This window comes from Canis lupus, chromosome 17, assembly GCF_011100685.1.
Source record: "Canis lupus familiaris isolate Mischka breed German Shepherd chromosome 17, alternate assembly UU_Cfam_GSD_1.0, whole genome shotgun sequence".
NCBI classification, from domain to species: Eukaryota; Metazoa; Chordata; class Mammalia; order Carnivora; family Canidae; genus Canis; species Canis lupus.
The window spans coordinates 49,378,753-49,398,486 of NC_049238.1; the positions used below are offsets into that span (position 1 = coordinate 49,378,753).

Genomic DNA, 19,734 nt, shown 5'->3' on the forward strand with positions numbered 1-19,734 from the left:
CCTGGCCCTCTCTTGAATTGTTTCAGACCACATTGATGCAAACATGACACACTGAGCCTCCCATGCTTTCCAGGGGTGGTTGAAAATGTTTGAGGGTTCAAATCCAAGCTGAGTTGTCCCGTTTAGAGACACAGGTAGCACAGCATTTGGATCATAAATTAGTCTGAAGGGAAGGCCTAGTGGTTGGGCTGTGATTCTGTATGAATCACTAGCACATTCCTCCTGCTGAGAGGGATCGGGCATTGCTTAGGAAGATCCTGGGGGATTCTTGGCTGTCTTTACTGCATCCCAGCTTCAGCGCCCTAGCAGAGGACAGTCCTGTCATCAAGACCATAGCCTATCCTGGGAGTAATCAGAAAGATCCCACCTGAGTCCCAGTGTTCCTAATACAGGGCTTGCCACTTTCCTAAAAGACCCAGATTAGGATCCTGCCAGGGCCCTCGAAGGGCTTCCCAGCACACTGTCCATCAGAAGTATCTCTTTTTTTTTTAGTTGCTAACTCTCCTTCCCCCTTCCCATTTGTACACTGCCATCAGCCTTTCTCACTCTTCCCTGGCCCTGTCCATGCCCCACACCCACCTAACCCAGCTAAGAGCCCTCTGGTGAAGGACTAACTGAACCGGAAGCCATCCCTGTGAGTCCCTGATGTCCTCTTGTGTAGTGTTGGCCGTGGGGATTAGAGAACAGGAAGAATTGAGGAAAGCACTGGAGAAAAGTCTTCTCCAGTATCATCCTCAAACCTGCTCTACAACTGACATTTTAATTTTCCTGCCAGGAAAAAGATCTTCCAGTTGGAGTTACTCATTCTGATTCTTCCTTCAGTGACTCAGAACTCGACCGAAGGTAATGGCCATGAGGTAGACCCCTTGTGTATGAAATAAGAGACTAAGTAGTGGCCAGGAAGGCAGAGGGACGAAGATTTCCCAGGTTAGCCAGTGTTCAAGAAAAGGCCTTTGCCGGTCCACCTTGGGAAACAGAAGTGGTCAGATCTGATTATTGGTGTCAAGTAACAAATCTGTCCTCTCATGGACATAACATGATTACAATACACAAAGGTATTCTACTTTAGAAAAGGAAATTACAAAATACTACGTAAAATTGAAAATACTAGGGAAGAAACACAGAATAAAGTAACAGCATGGTTAATTAGCAAAGGTTAGAAAAATATCAAAGATTAAGTGGAATGTGTGACTCTTGATCTCGGAGTCATGAATTCAAGCCCCAGCTTGAGCACAGAGATTACTTAAAAAAAAAAAAAAAAGAATCAAGAAAGGATTCCAGGCCATTTCCAGGAGCCTTCATGCCAACTGTGATACTTTAGGGTTCTTAATGAGAGGCAGTGAAAAAAGTGGAACAACCTGATAATTGAAAATAAGGACTGCTCAAAAAGGAAGAGAAATCCAGGTGCAAGAAAGTCAGCCTCAGTTATTACTGGTGAAGATGGTAGGGCGCTCCTACCTGGTACCCTGAATTAGACAGGAAACACTGTACTACATCACATGTGAGTAAAAGCATAGGCTATCCCAAGTCTACAGGCAAGTAAGCCTCCAGACTTAGATGCCCTCATCCAAGAGATTTTAGAAAACATGCCTGAGATTGTCTGAGTTAGAAATCTTTGCCAGGATGAGAAGAGGGACATCACCATAACAAGCCTCCCTAAGCAGCAGACCCAAGGCCACTCTAGCCCAGGAATGTCATGTGTTCACATTACATCTCTGCCTGCCTTGTCATTCCACCTCCCCAGTCAGGATTCCTACAAATTACACTGTCACTGATTTTTATTGAAAGGTGTTAGGAGAAAAGCAATCTATCCTGATGTATTTTCATTTTTAAGTAGGCTATACCAAATTGAATCTCTACTTGCCCCAATTTCAGTCCATAGAGAGAAAATTTGGGCCAGGATAGGGCATTTCCATATACAAACATGGGACAAGATCAGAAATTAAGAAAAGTTGGTAATTAGTGATGGCATCTCCCAGCTACATTGGTGTTTTACCAAATCTATGAAAGTAGGTAGAAGCAGAGGCCACTGAACAGGGTCCCGTTTCAGTGAAGGAAAAGGCTCAGCAACATGATCTAGTTTAACAAAGATTAAGCATCCATGACCTATCAGGCATGACATTCAATTCCTGGGGATATAGAAAGACAGGTCTATGAACAGAGACCTACAGCACTGTGAACCGGAACAATGGAGCACACGTAAGAGAAAGGGCAGTGTCTAAGGGAGGGAGCTGCCTTATCTGGAGAGTCCAAGAACAATAAATAGGAGCCTCCCAGGTATACAGAGTAAAGACAAAAAGAGATAAAAGGTGGCATTTCAGGCAGTGGGAACACACCTGAAATACCATTTGAAAATGTAAACACAGTGAAGACTGCCGGGATGGCTGGCAGTCCAACTAGGGGTAATCAAGAGTCCAAACAGAATTAGGAGCTTGGATTCTCTCTTTCAAACAGTGGGAATCACAGACAGATCTGTGATCCAGAAAGCTCACCTTGGCAGCAAGGTGAAGACCAGGCTGAGACTCCTGGCAAACCTAGCTCAGTAAGCGCAGCTGAAGGCCAAGCGCAGAGGACGCTGCTCATTGCCACGGTGTGTGGAGACTTCAGAAGCAAAGACAGAAGTACTTGCATTAGAGCCCTGCTCTGGGGGATAGCGTGGAAAACACCACGTGCTAGATAAATCACTCTTCCTTCCCTCTCTTTCTCACGCAGCATCACACTGCACTTCAGAATTTCCTGTCCGGCTTCACCTGCTTTCAACTACTCACAAAGCCCAGTGTTCATGGTGCCACAGGTGAAGATAGAAATGGAGTCAGACTGTGACTTCACAGACGTGGACAGATACGGAAGAGAAACGGATGGCGAGACCACCCTCTGACGCAGCTGGCCCAGGGGCCCAGCTTCCTCTTCGTGGGGGAGGACATGGCTGCATCTCACTGTGAGGTCTGGGCCATCTCCCTGAACTCCTCTCAGCCGCTTTCCTTATTTGCCAAACAGACGGAGTCATTCCACTTGATAGAAAACTGATCTGTGTGGATGAAACGTACTACTTACATGCAGAGCTATCTCCTTCTTTCCGGAGTTTGGAAAATAGAAATATTTTACTAACAGAAATGTTATACCTTATTTTAAAATGCAGTCAAGGATAGAAATTCTGTTTCTTGAAATGAAAACAATGCTTGCCTCCCAAAACATAGCTAAGATAAAGGAGGCAATAGTAAATTTTTATTGAAATAAATATCAGTTAGATTTTTCTTTAAAAGCTTAGATTTTAAAGTATCTAGTCTTGAAAAAAAACCATTAAAATGCGCATACTTCAGTAGACAAAAGCTGGAAAATTTGTTTTGCAACTTGACATGGTAAGAAATGCTTACAAGGCCCTGTCTTCTCTTCCCGTGTTGTGCAGTTTTCCAAGGCTCCCATGTCAAGTCTGCGCCATCTGCGGGCGCTGTGGGCCCTGTGCCAGCACAGAAGCATGACTGGAGCTTCCCCAGACTGAAAAGCCAGTTCCCAAAGTCTGCTAGTGAAAGAACCAACACATGAGAGTGGGCAAATGTTTTCAAAATAAAATTGTTCTTGTTAAAATGAAACTTCAAGCACATTACATCAACAAACTGATCTCTTAATATCACTGGTTTTTCACTTCTTTCACAGAGTAAGGCTTCTTTCTACCTTTGGATAGGTCCTTCCTCTAAGTTTTCAATGGTCTTGCTCCCAAAGTCAAACTCCCATCCACATGACCCCTGCATGTTAGGCAGAGCTAATGTAAAATATCAGATTATAACTTTGTAGTATTAGATTAGTTCTTTAAAGGAATGATTGGAAGCAAGCCGGGTAGATTAATGACTTAATAAAGAGGCAAACTCTGTTCTCATGAAACTTAATATCAGTCTATCTTCTATCCCCACTGAATGCCAACTTTGTTTATTTAACACCTACTCTGTGCCTGACAGCCACAACGCATCTGACATTTACTTTGTCTCCGGAACAACTATGGATTTGAATCTTGAGTAAATCACTTTGGTTAGTTACTGTATTTACTCAAAATGACCAATGTAGGTGCTTTTTTCTTTATTCTTTACTAATTTTTAAAGACAAATGACATGAGATCATTAACACTTTGGGTACTAGGAAAGCGAATTGCCTCTGCGATTCTCAGTGCTTCATACAGTGCCTGGTGCATAGAAAACTCTCTTAAGTGTTTATTAAATTCAATTTCAGGGCTCCCTTCCAAGGGATACTGCCAAGAGGTAAAGCTCTAAACCTCTCCCACCTGTAGTGATTGCAACAAAAGGACTTAGCTGCTCAACTAATCCAGAACCATCGCCTGAACTTAAATATAAATTCTGTATCTTTGGCTACACCAATCCTGGGAAATCTAACAATCTACCCTTAACATTTCAGGTTTAGAACTTGGCTGATTTCCAATAGCACTTTGTCCAAATTAAATGGTAGGAACATTATGGATTCTGGAGTAAATGTGCTTGATTAATCAAACAAGTTGGAAACTATGATGTTAATTTTTTGTTGTTATAAATTGATCACTGTAATTTTCACCCAATATGTCACATTTTGTGTATACATGAACATTTTAATTTTGACAGCTTTTAACAAGTTGACCTATTATTACTTCTCCATGAAGTAGGTCAGACCTTCTTTCTACTTGTAACTATAACTTGATAAAACTTAATCCTGTCTGCTCATCTTGCTCCATGTTTAATAATTTTGGTTAAGTCAGCAAACGTGGCATATGGACATGAGCTAGTCTCACTTACAAAAACATCGCCAGCAAACTATCATTTTCTTTCATCTTCAGCAAACTATCAAAAGGCAGCTGGTAGAACAAGGAGGAAATCTACTCCCCATTGTTTTTTCTACCTCATGCTGCCTGGAGCAGGAACAGAGGATCTGTCTGCCTGGAAGCCAAAATGCTCAACCCTCGTAGAGAATCGAGAATACACAGGGACCTATCCCAGCCTCAAAATGTGCACAGCAAATACCTTCCAATCTGTCAAATCAAACACACACACATTGAAAAAATAACTATATAGAGAGAAGGGAGCGGGGAGCCTGAAGTGGGGGTGTCAGCAAGCACATCAAGAAGTCCTTTGTAAATCCAACAATGTGTAAATTGAACTGCATGGTTTAGAGAACACCTAGAATAAACCTAAGAAATTTAAATGAATCTTACAGATTAAAAGCTTCTGGCTTGGCACAGCCTATTAGGACGTCACATTGAAAGGACTGGGCTGGTTTCTCCACAGCACTTTGCATCAGTCTGTTTAAGGCACAGGATTAGTTAGGTATTACCAAATACAGGAATATCGACATCAATTACATCCAATGAGAAAGATTAACTGTAATTAGGTCTCAACTAGGACAGTAGCAGGAAGATACAGTATTTGGAAACTCATTCCACACCAGAGTGTTTTTATTAAAAAAAAAAAAAAATAGTGAAACAAACACACACAAAAAAACCCTTTTAATCAGAAAGTCTGATTAAATTCAATATGAACTCAAGTTCTCAAAAACCGATTGGACAAAGCCAACAGGTACATCAGAGAAAACCAGGCAGCTGCTGACAAGTCTTTGGTGGAAAAGTTAAGTTGCATACTTATACAAGCTGCCCTAATCCTAATGATTATCAAGCCCAAATTTTGTTTTTCAAAAATAGGTTTCAAGATATCCCAAGGAAACCATACAGACACCCCCCGAGGAATACAAAGATATAGCAATGGAGTTTAAGGGTAGAGGAAAAGCCAAATATGACAATATACACAAATCATCTATAAAATAAAATAAGTCTTTCAATCCTAGAGAAAAATGGGGAAGCCTCATGAATGTAACACACATGGAACTACCCTAAATATTTTCCCTACAACTGACTAAGCCACGAAATGACAGCTCAGGACACTATTAACATGTAGTTTTACATACAGTATGTATGTAACTTACAGTAAGGTTTTTTATCCTACTCAATTACCATTTTTTCTTTTTTCTTTTTGCCCTAATTTTCTCTAGCAACATTTTTCCTTTGGTTTGACCAGTTGAACTCAAAAGGTTTGGAACCTAAAGTGAGTATCAACTCTTATTGGAATAGCACTTGGGAAATGCAATCCTAGAAAAGGCAAATTTTAACTGAAGTGGCTTGACAAAGTTAAGCATCTGCTCTCAATGGGACAATGTCCTCCACATTAATCACTAGGTTAATGGCTTCTCTTGGCTGGATCACACAACCCAGCGTGATACTGGTGGGCTCCATGGTGAGGTACTACAGAGCTATGTGCACAAACACCCACCCATTTGAGCTTTCAATAAATACAAGGCATTTTAAACCATTTCAGTAAAATAAATAAAAAATATTGCATTTCTATTAGCCTGTTTTGCCTCTTGAACCGGCTTGGAGTGTTGTTCGTGATAAAAGACACAACAGTTAATTACTTGCTACTCCACGCTCCTTAGGCTTCACTACTTCCCGCTCTTCAAGCCTCAGCACCTTTTTTGCAGCAATAATGGTATTCTTCATCAGCATTGCCACTGTCATGGGGCCAACACCCCCAGGGACTGGAGTGATGTAACCAGCTTTCTTTCGGACTCCTACATAGGAACAAGATGGGTAGATTGCCTTAATTACGGCAAAGGAAACATATGCATCTTAACATACCATGGAAGAAGCATTCAAAGAGAAAGCAAGAATATATATATATGCACCTTTATAAGCCTCAAATTCATAAAAAAATAGTCATATCTATATTTGCTCAGGAGTAAAGGCTTTTGAACATACTAAAAAAAGAGCATGCATATAGTAAGAGTTGTTCAACGAATGTTTATACATCTAAATAGCTTATAATTTACCATCCATACTTTTCTTCCATATTAAATCAGTTCAAAAAGAAACACCTCAATGAATTAATTTTATGTAAGCTATAATTATAATAATTATTAATATTAATATATTACCAATTAATACCACTTACATATTTTCTTAATTTTACTCTACCTTATTTACTATTTATTATATTTACCTAACTATACTGTTTGCTCAAAGCACCAAGCAAAGTAATTTTCTGGAAAGTGAGAAGTGAGATTTTTTTCTAACCCAGTCTTTTTCTTTTTTAATATTTTTATTTATTTATTCATGAGAGACACACACACTTAGAGAGGCAGAGACACAGGCAGAGGGAGAAGCAGGCTCCATGCAGGGAGCCCGATGTGGGACTTGATCTGGGTCTCCAGGATTGTGCCCTGGGCTGAAGGCAGCACTTCAACCGCTGAGCCACCAGGGCAGCCCATCTAACCCAATCTTAAGGAAAAATACTTAGACACCTAGGCTTGTGTCTGATTGCTTTACTAGAAATAGAAAGCTAGAAATAGGTTTACCAGCACAAAATTGAGATAAACATGATAGCTTAGGAACTCAAAGGAGAAATCTACTACTATATTTCAAAATTCAGGAATGTGGCTTATTCCTGGAACATTTTTAAAACATTTGAGGTTTGTGATCTCTCCTCTTAATGTGAAAAGGATAAATCTGTAACACCTTCTAGGAAACTCGATGGTTTTGGAAAGTAACTTCATTAAATTTTCAGACTTATTAAGTGATAAAGTTGTTTTAATTATGAAGTAACCCTAAGAAAAGAACACCTCTCTGAAAAGTTTAGACCTGGTCCCCATAATTTTATAATATAAACAATTAAAATAATTCTAAAAGGACTATAACTTAAGATTTCTCTAAATTCATGTGAAATGTATTTTGAATTACCCGAGTAACAGAAGCTGGTTTTGTTTTGTTTCTTTAAAGTAATTTCTAGGGATGCCTCGGTGGCTCGGTGGTTGAGTGTCTGCCTTTGGCTCAGGGCGTGATCCTGGGATCCCGGGATCAAGTCCCACATCAGGTTCCCTGGGTGGAACCTGCTTCTCCCTCTGCCTGTGTCTCTGCCTCTCTCTCTCTCTCTCTCTGTGTCTCATAAATAAATAAATAAATAAATAAATAAATAAATAAATAAATATCTTAAAAATAAAATAAAAATAAAATTCTAGTCGTATTTAAAAAGAAAGAAAAAGGAAAATAAATTTCTACCCACAATGTAGAGCTCAAACTCACAACCCTGAGATCAAGAGTCACATGCTCCACCAACTGAGCCAGCCAGGTGCCCTCAGAGCAATGTAAGTTAAAAGTAAATAAGCCGTTCTAAATATCCATTAAAGGTAGTATTTACTGATTTTATATTTTAAGAAAATCATACCATTTACCTTCAAAATCCACATCTCCAACTAACTTGGGTTTAGCAGTGATGGGATCTTGAACTCTATTTATTCCCACATCGATGACTGCAGCTCCCTCCTTGATCATATCTGCAGTGATCAGATTTGGAATGCCTGCAAATGAGAGAGGAATGATCACTAGTCCTAAAAGGAAGATTCTCCTGTCCATCTTGTATGATTTCAATTTTTAAGAGACCTGGAAGAACTAATTAGCTTGCCTGATGAAAACCTGTAAAAACCATTAGCCAAGGAACCACTGAAACTTCATACAGTAAACAGACATGCTGGGAGGCTTTTGAAGTAACATTCACCCATCAAGGCGATAGCGGAAAGCCAGAAACCAACGCTGCACGCACCGTTCCCGCCTTATCTTTGTGGGCTACTCACAGCATCACTGCCGGAAGAATGGTGAATGGGTAGCAGTGAGGCAGGCAAGTTCTAAGCTAAGAGATCTATCCTCACCCTTCTGCAGCGAGGCCCTGCCATTCTCTCCCTAGGTTCTTACCTGCAGCAGAGATCACAATGTCTGCAAGAACTGTATGTTTCTTCAGTTGTTCTTTGGGAGTATATCGATGAGATATTGTAACAGTGGCATCGCCTAGGACGTAAAAAATACATGTCTTAATTTCTGAATCAAAGCTGAGATTGTTTTAGGTCTCAACTAGGCAACCCATTTTAGAAATTCACTGTCTCTGAAGAAGTAATTGACTTAATTCATGTACCATATCTTCTGAACAGCTAAGTATTATTTACTTTTCAGCAAATAATACCCAGTTTCTTTTTTAATTTAAATTCAATTAATTAACATAGAGTATATTATTACTTTCAGAGGTAGCGTTTAGTGATTCATCAGTTGCATATAACACCATACCCATTCCCTCTTCCCCTCCAGTAACCCAGTTTGTTTCCTATAGTTAAGGAACTTCCATTTTGCCTCCCTCTATGATTTCGTCTTATTTTATTTTTCCCTCTCGGATCCCTGGGTGGCGCAGTGGTTTGGCGCCTGCCTTTGGCCCAGGGCACGATCCTGGAGACCCGGGATCGAATCCCACGTCAGGCTCCCGGTGCGTGGAGCCTGCTTCTCCCTCTGCCTGTGTCTCTGCCTCTCTCTCTCTCTCTGTGACTATCATAAATAAATGAAAAATAAAAAAAAAAAAAGATTTATTTTTCCCTCTCCTCCCCTATGATCCTCTGCTTTCTTTTTTTTTAAATAATAATTTCTGTTTTGTTTCTTAAATTTCACCTGAGTGAAATCATATAATTGTCTTTCTCTGATTGACTTGTTTGCTTAGTATAATACCCTCCAGTGCCATCCACATTGTTGCAAATGGTAAGATTTTTTTTTTGATGGCTGAGTAATATTCCATTGTATGTGTGTATGCATAAAATCACATCTTCTGGGCAGCCCAGGTGGCTCAGCAGTTTAGCATCACCTTCAGCCCAGGGCCTGATCCTGGAGACCCAGGATCGAGTCCCACGTCGGGCTCCCTGCATGGAGCCTGCTTTTCCCTCTGCCTGTGTCTCTGCCTCTCTCTCTCTCTTTCTCACTCTCTCTCTGTGTCTCATGAATAAATAAAATCTTAAAAAAAAACAACAACAACCCACATCTTCTTTATCCATTCATTTGTTGATGGACATCTGGACTCTTTCCATAGTTTAGCTATTGTGGACATTGCTGCTATAGACATTGGGGTGCAGGTGCCCCTTTGGATTACTATGTTTGTATCTTTTGGGTAGATACTTAGTTTCTTACAGCTTTTATCCTCTCATCCTAGATCTATCCTTTGGAATCATTTATAATTACATTTATTCCTTATCCCATTTAGCAGCCTTTCAAGAATTTTATCTTTCCTAAGCAAAATATCACTAAAATTGCTCAAAGTTTAAAAAATAAGCATGTTGAAAGGTATCTAAAAATATATAGTTTTGCCATTATTTCTGATATAATCAGGTAAGGTCATACATTAATCACATGTGATAACTGATTTAGGAGTCTTTTTCTCAGACAAATTATCAGAACCTGACGTAATGATACACTACAGTCTTATCAAGTCAATTCTTTTCAATGGCTTAAGATTATTTTCTATCAAATGGCACAGAATGGGATACTTACTTTGAACTGTTTCTTAGTTCAAACTCTCAAAGCCATAATTGAAAATGTCTAATTGCCTCTAACCATGCTTACACTCAAAACTCAAATATATTTCTAAGGCACATCCATTTCTGTACTAGTTCCCCAATAAATGAATATAAATAAAGTCTCAGGTGACAGGAGTTCAGCTTCTCCTATGGAAGATTATTCCCCATATATCTGTTAACAAAATTACAACAAACGTGAATACAAAGTTTAACAAACACAGGATACTCTGAAGGTTCGCACATAAGGGAGAAGGAAACACTCCTATGAAAGCCATTTCCTTACCTCCAGGGCGTTCATGTGCCCCATCTGTGTGGAGCAGCATTGCAATGGGCATTCCAACATTTTTTGACCTCCCAGCCACAACCACATTCTTCCCTAGGGTTGGAATGCCTATAAAGAAACATATATTTGTATGAAAAGGAATGCTAGACTATGTTAGAATGAGCACCAAACAAGGAAGGCAGAGGACCTAGAATGTCAATCTAACCGTGATAAGGAAGGGAGTTTCTAAGCTTGTTACCTCATCAGTCAAGGGGGCCCATCACTTGCTACACATCCTGAAGGCTAAAAGAACAGGAGACAAAGCACCCTGGAAGCTACAAAATTTTATGAGTGTGCACTATCGACACAATGAAACCTTAAGTTTCCTTTACGGAGGCTTCTACATTACATAGCAACAAAGTCAATATAGGCAAATAGTCAAAACAGGCAACTGCTGGGAGAGGCAGGCTCTGTGGGCAGGACTGGGGGACATGTGGCCAGAGTGTACACTCTGGGACTATATATGGTCTATTACCACTTGCGAGTACTAACTGCAAGTTAGTACTTTTCATGATACTAACACAGACATACAATTACGGGATATACCTACCAGTTCGCTTAATTATTTCCCAGACACCCCATGGGGTAGCTGGTAACATGGAATACTGGTCCAGACACATTCGCCCTACATTAATTACATGAAAACCATCAACATCCTTGTCAGGAGAAACAGCGTTGCAGACCTTTCTCTCATCGATGTGCTCTGAAAAAGAAATCAGAGCAGCAGCTTGAAGTCACTGTTATGTAGTTAGCGCTGCTTGACACCAGCTTATCTGATTTATCTTGCAAACCCATTCCCCTTCTACCTCCATAATTTACCTCTTGGTCTGCACTGAAGGAACATACACCAGGCAAAGCCAAATGCCAATATCAAAGGCAGTGTCTTCTTATACAACTGCTTTCCTCTGCTGCTATTTTGTATCAATTCCAAATCAGAGTAATTAGTATTCTAAGTAGGTCTGTGCATACCTAATAAGATATTCACTCTCTTGAGCTTACCTCCCCTTTTTTTTTTTTTTTTTATTTTTTTTTTATTTTTTAAATTTTATTTATTTATGATAGTCACACAGAGAGAGAGAGAGGCAGAGACATAGGCAGAGGGAGAAGCAGGCTCCATGCAGGGAGCCCGATGTGGGATTCGATCCCGGGTCTCCAGGATCGCACCCTGGGCCAAAGGCAGGCGCCAAACCACTGCTCCACCCAGGGATCCCCTTACCTCCCCTTTAAGTCAAATCCACATGAGGCGCTAGGTGTATAAAGTAGCTAAGAATCCTCTCCTCAGAAATCATTCTAAGTGGCAGAGTCCAAAACTCACCTGGAAGAGGCAGCTGAACAAGGAGGCCATCTACATTATCATCATTATTTAGTTTATTGATTAAATTCAATAGTTCATCCTCTGAAATTGAAGCTGGTTTCACAATTGTCTCACTGTTGATTCCTGTAAGAAAATTCCAACGTTAAAATATATATATATCTCAAGGCATTTACTGAGCAATGCTATGTTGCCTGCCATGGCATTCTAACATAGAGGTTCTTCATCACACCAACCCTGGTAGCTAAAAAGTTCCCAAGTCACCTAAAAAAGTAACTTCACAAATATACATGCTAGAGGATGTTGGCTTGACAATTCTCTACATTATTCTACACTATCCTCATGAACCTCTATTTATAGACAAGGAGACTGAGGCTCAGCAAAATTGAAACACAAGCCAGCCAGTGATGAAGGCAATCCTTCCAGTTCCAGAGCCCCTGTTGTTGCTATTGCATAGTGTTTCCTCCCAGCATCTTAAGAAACCACAGCTTGCTATTTTCTAGAGGTTCCAAAAGTTTTTCGATGAAAAGAGCAGGAGGCCTCAATCCTCAGTGATAAAGAACAGAGTATACCAAGGACTCACAGCCCAGGCACATGGCCCAGCCACACCAGTGGTTTCACAACCTCTCAGGAAAGAAGGACACCCAGGGCTCACACCACTGACCCACAGAGGAGGAGGAAGAGGCAGAGCCAAGCCTACACCCCTGATCTACCATCACACAGAGTCAGTGGTATAGTGAGACCTACAACACAAACCTCCCATCACCCAGACCCTCAGCTTCTGCATTCAAAACTCTAACACCACATGATTTAATTGGCTTTGGACTAAGTTGGTAGAGAAGCTGAAAGCTACTTCCCAGCAGTCAGTCTTTTCCTTCAAACCCTAGGACTGTGTTCTAGGCCACATCACTGAGGCCTCCTTAACCAAGTGCTCAAACATCTCAGCCAGACTCTCCTTATTGCTCAAGAAAAGCAGATGTAAACTGTGTTCAAGGTCACTTGTCAAATGTTAAGACTAAAGACAGAATTTAGCTTACAATCCAGGAGACACTGAGAATACCAACCATTTTCTTTCCATCCTAGTTTATAAGCCTCCCAGGCAGAAAGGCCTAACTTCTTTATGACAACATTCTGGATACAGTTCAATCACATCAGCTTCCTCTGCTTGAGTCTTCTAATCAGAAAAACGAATCATGAATGACAATGGAGTTCGCCTCAGATAAGCCACAATTTAACAGCAGTCAGGGTCTGAGAGTGACACATACCCACTTCGGCAGCTGCCCTGGTTTTGTTGAGGACATAGGAGTGACTTGCAGGATTCTCACCAACCAGAACCACACTCAGGTGCGGCCGCTTGTTGCCTGATGCCACCCACTCTTCCACCTCCTGCCGCACTTCCTGCTTGATTTGCTGGGCAAGTTTCCTTCCAGAGATGATGACAGCTTCATCTCTGCAGAATGCAACAACAGTCACAAAACCAAATAGCTTAAATTTCTGGGAAAACTAAAAAAGATCAGATTACAAAAAAAAAAAAAGTTATTAACTACCCCAAACTTAAAGAGTAGATTCAAACACATGGTCCCTAATCTGAGGGACAACAGAAATCTGAAGGGCAGTCTCAAAGTGACAAATCTGTGTCTAGCTACTTGTTCAGAAAGATAACGTTGACTGACATAGTTACTAGCATTACCCTGAAGCTTGAAGAGTTTACGTGAGTGAAGGCTAGTACTTGGCAAAGCTGGGTCTCATATCCAGCTCTCTCTGAATCCAGAGTCCAGGCTCTCACCACTATACCATCCTGCCCCCTGCCCCCTGACAAAATGATAGACGCCGCCCCCCCCTCCGCCAAGTTTCCCACTGTTTTAATTTGCACTGTTTTATTTGACCCGTCACCACTAAGAGGTTAATGGTGTTTCCTATATGCTTATATACCATTTTGTAGTCTGTGTTTTGTACATGTTATTAGCATCCAGTCATATGTTTCAAACCATTTCCTAGTTAAGTCAATTGGCTTTGAGTTTCTGTGATGCTTTCACATATATAAATTATGTCATGCAATTAAACCAATAAACAATATTCTGGACAGGCCAAACCTCAAAATTACCATTGCTCCCCACAGCCCTCCTAGAGAAGACTTTCCCAGTGAGAATAAGGGCTGGCAGGGGACTAGAGGAGGTTCTATCCCATGGGTGGCAGTGTGCTCTACCCTGGGGCCCTGGTAGCCACAGACCAGGAGTATCTGACACTAGGGACAACAATTTCTAGGCAGGCCACTGGTCCAGCTGGTGCAAAAGCTCACGGCAACAGCAGCAGTGGTAGGTAACTAGACTGATAAGAGCTTCTCCCCGAAAGCTCTTCACATCCACACACTCAAACCGGAGGACTTGTTGGTAGGAGAAGCTGAAGAAAGCCGTAGAAAAAAAGTAGAAACAGGGGATCCCTGGGTGGCTCAGCGGTTTGGCGCCTGCCTTTAGCCCAGGGCACGATCCTGGAGTCCCGGGATTGAGACCCTCATCAGGCTCCCGGCATGGAGCCTGCTTCTCCCTCCTCCTGTGTCTCTGCCTCTCTCTCTCTCCCTATGTCTATCATAAAATAAATAAATAAATCTTTAAAAAAAAAGAAAAGAAAAAAGTAGAAACAGAACAGCGATCACGCTCATAGTAGATGGAGCAAGAGAGGTGGAAACTGCTATTGGAGGGGCAACGAGAAAAGTCAGGGTCTGAAAGAACCTCCAGTTCCCAAAACCATGTTCAGACCTCTGAGAGGCCACTGCTTCCCAACAGGAACTGTTTATGCAGCTCTTCCTGGGTTCTAATGTGGAAGATTCCTGCCTTTCTTATTTCCATACATGTCCTTACAAGTTCCCAATACTTCATGTGCGCTAAGCACCTGCTCCTTAAGCATAAAGCTCTCAGTGGAAACAAGTCTTTCCCTTTAGTTTTCAGTCTCAGTATCAATGAAGGATGCTTCAACCTCAAGACCAATGAGACACATGATTGTCTGAAATATTAAGAAAATTTCCCCTTATAGCACATATCCAATTCTCAGGGATAACACCAAGGTACTGGTTATCTTGTATGGTCAGATAGAATTCTTTTTTTTTTTTTAAGATTTTATTTTTAAGTAATCTTTACACCAAGCATGGAGCTCAAGCTGACAACTTTGAGATCAAGAGTAGCACACTCCACCCATTGAGCCAGCCAGGCACCCCACGTATGATTCATTTTTAAGACCACTGTTATTTAAAATGGAATTTTAAAGCTTCAACAGTCTTTAAACCTTCCATGCTTCTTTCCATTAAGATTAAATACCTATTTTAAACCAGACTGAAATGTCTTAGATATAAAGGGGTAATTTCATATCTAAACCTTATATTAATTTGTATTTATATCTTGGGGGTAGTAAAAAGATAACATTTTATAGGAAACCAAGTACTATTACCCAAATTTTATGTAATAACACAAGCATAGCACAAAATAGATAATAGCATTTCACATATACACATGGTATATAAGGAACTGAAAACATGTTAACATTCGCAAATCTATTTTAGATTTAGAGTTGAAGTGGCTTCATTCAAAGGGCTTTGGATACAAACACCTCTAGCAACATTCCTGGGGAACAGCTCCAGTCCAGAAATGCATTCCCAACCCTGGAATGCTGTAGAATGAAAGATTATTTTAAAAGAGCTTACGACAGGGGATCCCGGGGTGGCTCAGCGGTTTAGCGCCTGCCTTCGGCCCAGGTGTGATCCTGGAGTCCTGGGATCGAGTCCCACATCGGGCTCCCTGCGTGGAGCCTGCTTCTCCCTCTGCCTGTGTCTCTCCTTCTCTCTCTCTCTCTCTCTCTCTGTGTCTCTCAAGAATAAATAAAATCTTTTAAAAATATAAAAAAAAAAAATAAAAGAGCTTACGACAATGATTTATACTGAATGAAATAACATAAAGTACAAGGCACATATATTCAAGAAACATTAATTTCTTACTCTCTTTCATTGGTTAGATTTACACACATGCATATCCTTAATATAGCATATATATATTTACTTACACACTCATAAGGATATGTGTGTCTTTAATTGCATTTTCTTAAAAAGTTCCTTTTAAGGGGCGCCTGAGTGGTTCAGTTAGTTAAGTGTCTGCCTTGGGCTCAAGTCATGATCTCAGGGTTGTGGGATAGACACTACTCACCCCCCCATATGGCTACAAGCTGGTTCCCTCTCCCTCTGCTCCCACCCTCCCCACCCCAGCACTCCCTTTCTCTCAAATAAATAATTAAAATATTTTTTTAAAAATCTGAAAGCAATACACTTAGACAAAATGGTAGCAGCACATTTGAGCTAAGAATGATATACTAAAATTAAGAACACAGGGTTCTGGGAGAACCCAGTGTTCCAAGTGCCAAAGGCAGGTTCTGGATGTTATGCCAATTAGCTTTTAAAAAGCTTGTTAGAGAGCAACAAGAACCAAAAACAAAGCCACAACACAATGAGTATCTTCTCTAATATAAGGTGTTTTAGCCCTCCTCTACATATACAACTCTGCAAAATGTGAAACACAGTCCTGCCAGTGAGTCATTACCTAATTTCCCATCATCTCTTTTGCCAAAGGGCAGATAAAGCAACTGCTACCCCAAAAGAAAGAGAAGAAGAGGCTCACCACAGTCCCACAGGAAATCCAAAATGTATTAACTATACTAGCTAACACTTATGTAGGAATTAAACGCGTTTCACGGATATGTTTAATAATTGATTAAAATTATGAGTGAGAGGGGATCCCTGGGTGGCTCAGCGGTTTGGCGCCTGCCTTTGGTCCAGGGTGTGATCCTGGAGTCCCGGGATCAAGTCCCACATCGGGCTCCATGCGTGGAGCCTGCTTCTCCCTCTGCCTGTGTCTCTGCCTCTCTCTCTCTGTCTGTGTCTCTCATGAATAGATAAATAAAATATTTTAAAAAAAATTATGAGTGAGAATAAAATAAAATGAATGAATAGACTAGAAAGAAGTTGCAAGGACTGTTCAAATAAAATTAAATCCAACTCAGTAGCATCTTCACTTTTTTAATTCAATAGCTTTTCAGAGCACTGTAATCTTCCATAAAAAATTAATTATCGGGAGTGATAATTAACTGAGCCTGGGTGGCTCAGTCAGTTAAGTGTCTGCTTTTGGTTCAGGTCATGATCTCAGGGTCTTGGGAATGAATCCTGCATCAGGCTCCCTACTCAGAGGGGTGTCTGCTTCTTCCTCTCCCTCTGCCCCTCCCCCTGTTTGTGCTCTTTCTCTCTCTGCCTCTCTCTGTCTCTGGCTCTGAAATAAATAAAATATTTTTAAAAAATTAATTACCAGGTGCAATTTACAATTCATGAACAGGTTATTCTAGAAAGAGTTCAGTTATCTACTAATTAATGGAACCAGTAATGAGTAAAGAAAGATACAAAGGGGGATGCAACTAATATCCATTAAACACTAGGTATTTTGCTAAGAACTTTACACACATTAGTCTCACTTACCTTAGGCTATTATACTAACTCTGGCATACAAAAGGGGAAAGTGAGGACTGTAGAAAGTAAGATTCAAACACAAACAACCCTCTGTCTCCAAAGTTCCATTTTCCCCTACACCCCAGTCTACTATAGCACTAGCTCTCCAACCAGGAGTCTATGTTCCTGAAACCCTCCACCACCACCCCCAAAAGGAATGCATGCAGACTCATAAAAGATATTATTGTTTTACATTTCCTAGCCATCAGTGATCAAAGCAATACAAGGAAACCATAAATACCATAATATTGCCTTCAGACATGAGGAAGCCTACTAGTTCATTCAGAAACACAAGTGAAAGGAGGGCATTTGTTACTGAAGAGTGAACAAACTGGTCCAGTTTTCTAGGTGATGAATTAGAGGATCTTTAGAAATCTCTTCAATCATGAAAGCCACAGGCACACGAGGCCAGAACTCAGGAAGGGAGCTTCGGGGAGGAGAACAGACAGTAACGGGGGATGGGGCCAGGAAGACAGGTCAGGGTCAGAACAAAAGCCCGGGTCTTCTTTCAAGGACACCTTAATCCGCATGCTGTGCTACAACAGCACAGTGGCAATGCTTCTTGTAACATTTTTTTTTTTTTTTACACTGAATGGAAAGTACACACGTGTTCTAAAGGGAGTTCCACTAGGAGAAAAGACTTACGATGATCCCTGAATTCACACAGCCTAGCGCAGTGCCTGGACGGAAGAAGGGGCTGCTGTTACAAGGCTCAGCCCACTGGCAACGCAAGGCTCTAAAGATGCGCGAGAGAGTGCGCAGATTTAGGGAGAGAAATCACAGGCCCCCAGAAGGCTCTTCAACCTAGGTTTAAGAATGGGAGTTCGAGGTCTGGAAAAATGGGAAAGGGGAAAAAAAAAAAAAAAAAAAACCAACAACCTATGACCTCGCTGAGAAAAGGCAATCAGAGCTCGCTCTCTCCTCCTCTCGGGTATTTTTCCCTTCAATTTACTCAGCCCGGCGGGGACTAGCTCCGGGTGGACCGCATCAAAGCCCTGGAGACCACAGCACATTTATTCTCTCGGGAGGGAAAGGGGCCGCCTGAAGAGCAGCGGGAGCTACGTCCACCTCCCGAAGGAGGAGGGCAGCGCGGGTAGCGGGCGAGCAAGCCGGCTCGCGGATTTCATCAGACTGCACCGACTCCCCCCGCCGCTAGGATCCCGGCGCGCACTCGGGGCTGCTCCGAGAGCCCTTCGCGGCGCTCGCCCGAGCCGCCAGCGACACGGCCACGGGCGGCCGGCGCGTTCTGGCCGGTCACCTCCGCACGCCGCCGCGTTAGTCTGGGCCTTACCGCGCCCGCCCGCGCCTTGGCTCGCTCCGGGGGCCCCGTCCCGCCCACGGACTGGCCCCGGGAGAGGGCGACGCCCCGGGGTGGCGGAGACCCCTTCCCTCGGAAAGGATGGCTCCGGGCATCCGCCCGCCCGACGGAGCGAGCGCCCGGGTCGCAGGCTGCGGCCGCGCTCGGCTGCCACGTCGCCCCGTCGCCGCCCGGGACGGAGATGCTCAGCCGAACGTCCCTCGGCGCCCCCGGGAGCCGGGGCGGCCCCCCACCCGCGGCTCCCCTCGGCTTTCGGCGCCGACCCAGCTCCCGCACCCTCTTACCGAACTACCGAGAGGTGGAAGGGGCGATGGCGGAGGCGGCAGCTCCGCGCCGGCCGGAGGAGCCGGATGGCCAACGTGGACGCGATGGAAACAGCAGCCATCACCCGCGCCGACGTCCGCCCCGGGAGAGAAGCGCGCGCGCGGGCCGCGCGGTTATACCGCCGCCGCGTGGCAGGCCCCGCCTCCCGCCGGCACCCATTGGCCCCTCCCAGCAAGGCCCGGCTTGTGATTGGAGCAAGAGGAGCCAGCCGCGGGGCCGGGGAGGCTCGGAAGCTTCGGGAGCCCGCAGTGGTTGGCTGAGGAAGGCAAGCCCCTGCCCGACACGGCCCGCGTCCCCAAGCCCGGCCAGCGCCGGCGAGAGTTGGTTCATTCATCGCTGGAACGAGTGTCGGAGCGCCTGCCGCGTGCCAGGCGCCGTAAAATAGGGGATAGAAACACAGGCGGATAGAAGAGTGATGCAGTTACAAAGAAACTGTTTGGCAAAATCATAGTGAAATCATAGCGACGTCCATCATCGATGGATGTCAAAACAACTGGATCAAACTGGATGAGGAACAA

At 42.7% G+C, this 19,734-nt stretch overlaps 2 protein-coding genes across 8 annotated transcripts in view; one reads left to right on the forward strand and one right to left on the reverse strand.

Annotated features, from left to right (window-relative positions):
• SLC4A5 (solute carrier family 4 member 5) overlaps positions 1-4,703 on the forward strand; it is a 108,242-nt gene extending 103,539 nt beyond the window's left edge. For 5 of the 7 annotated variants that reach the window (XM_038561722.1, XM_038561727.1, XM_038561724.1 and 2 more), the window contains 2 exons: positions 776-843; positions 2,713-4,703. In XM_038561722.1, the coding sequence (XP_038417650.1) occupies positions 776-843; positions 2,713-2,878 (234 nt within the window). In that variant the 3' untranslated portion in view covers positions 2,879-4,703. The remainder of the gene's footprint in view (positions 1-775; positions 844-2,712) is intronic. The other 2 variants (XR_005372547.1, XM_038561726.1) reach the window with 2 other exon arrangements.
• Positions 3,555-19,329, reverse strand: MTHFD2 (methylenetetrahydrofolate dehydrogenase (NADP+ dependent) 2, methenyltetrahydrofolate cyclohydrolase). The gene is made up of 8 exons (XM_038561729.1): positions 19,177-19,329; positions 13,304-13,488; positions 12,042-12,164; positions 11,277-11,429; positions 10,688-10,795; positions 8,771-8,863; positions 8,254-8,379; positions 3,555-6,597 (listed from the first exon to the last, which is right to left on the reverse strand). Exons 1-8 carry the CDS (start codon positions 19,275-19,277, stop codon positions 6,434-6,436), a joined length of 1,053 nt encoding a protein of 350 aa, XP_038417657.1. The 5' UTR covers positions 19,278-19,329; the 3' UTR covers positions 3,555-6,433.
• Between the last annotated feature and the right edge of the window lie 405 nt (positions 19,330-19,734).

Excerpts from the sequence above, each read along its gene's own strand:
- MTHFD2 (XM_038561729.1), bottom strand. The coding sequence starts at position 19,277 with ATGGCTGCTGTTTCCATCGCGTCCACGTTGGCCATCCGGCTCCTCCGG. Across the intron at positions 13,489-19,176 it reads TTCCACCTCTCGGTAGTTCG|AGATGAAGCTGTCATCATCT; the intron begins GTAAGAGGGTGC and ends TGCATTCTGCAG. Across the intron at positions 11,430-12,041 it reads TGTTCAGCTGCCTCTTCCAG|AGCACATCGATGAGAGAAAG; the intron begins GTGAGTTTTGGA and ends TTTCTTTTTCAG.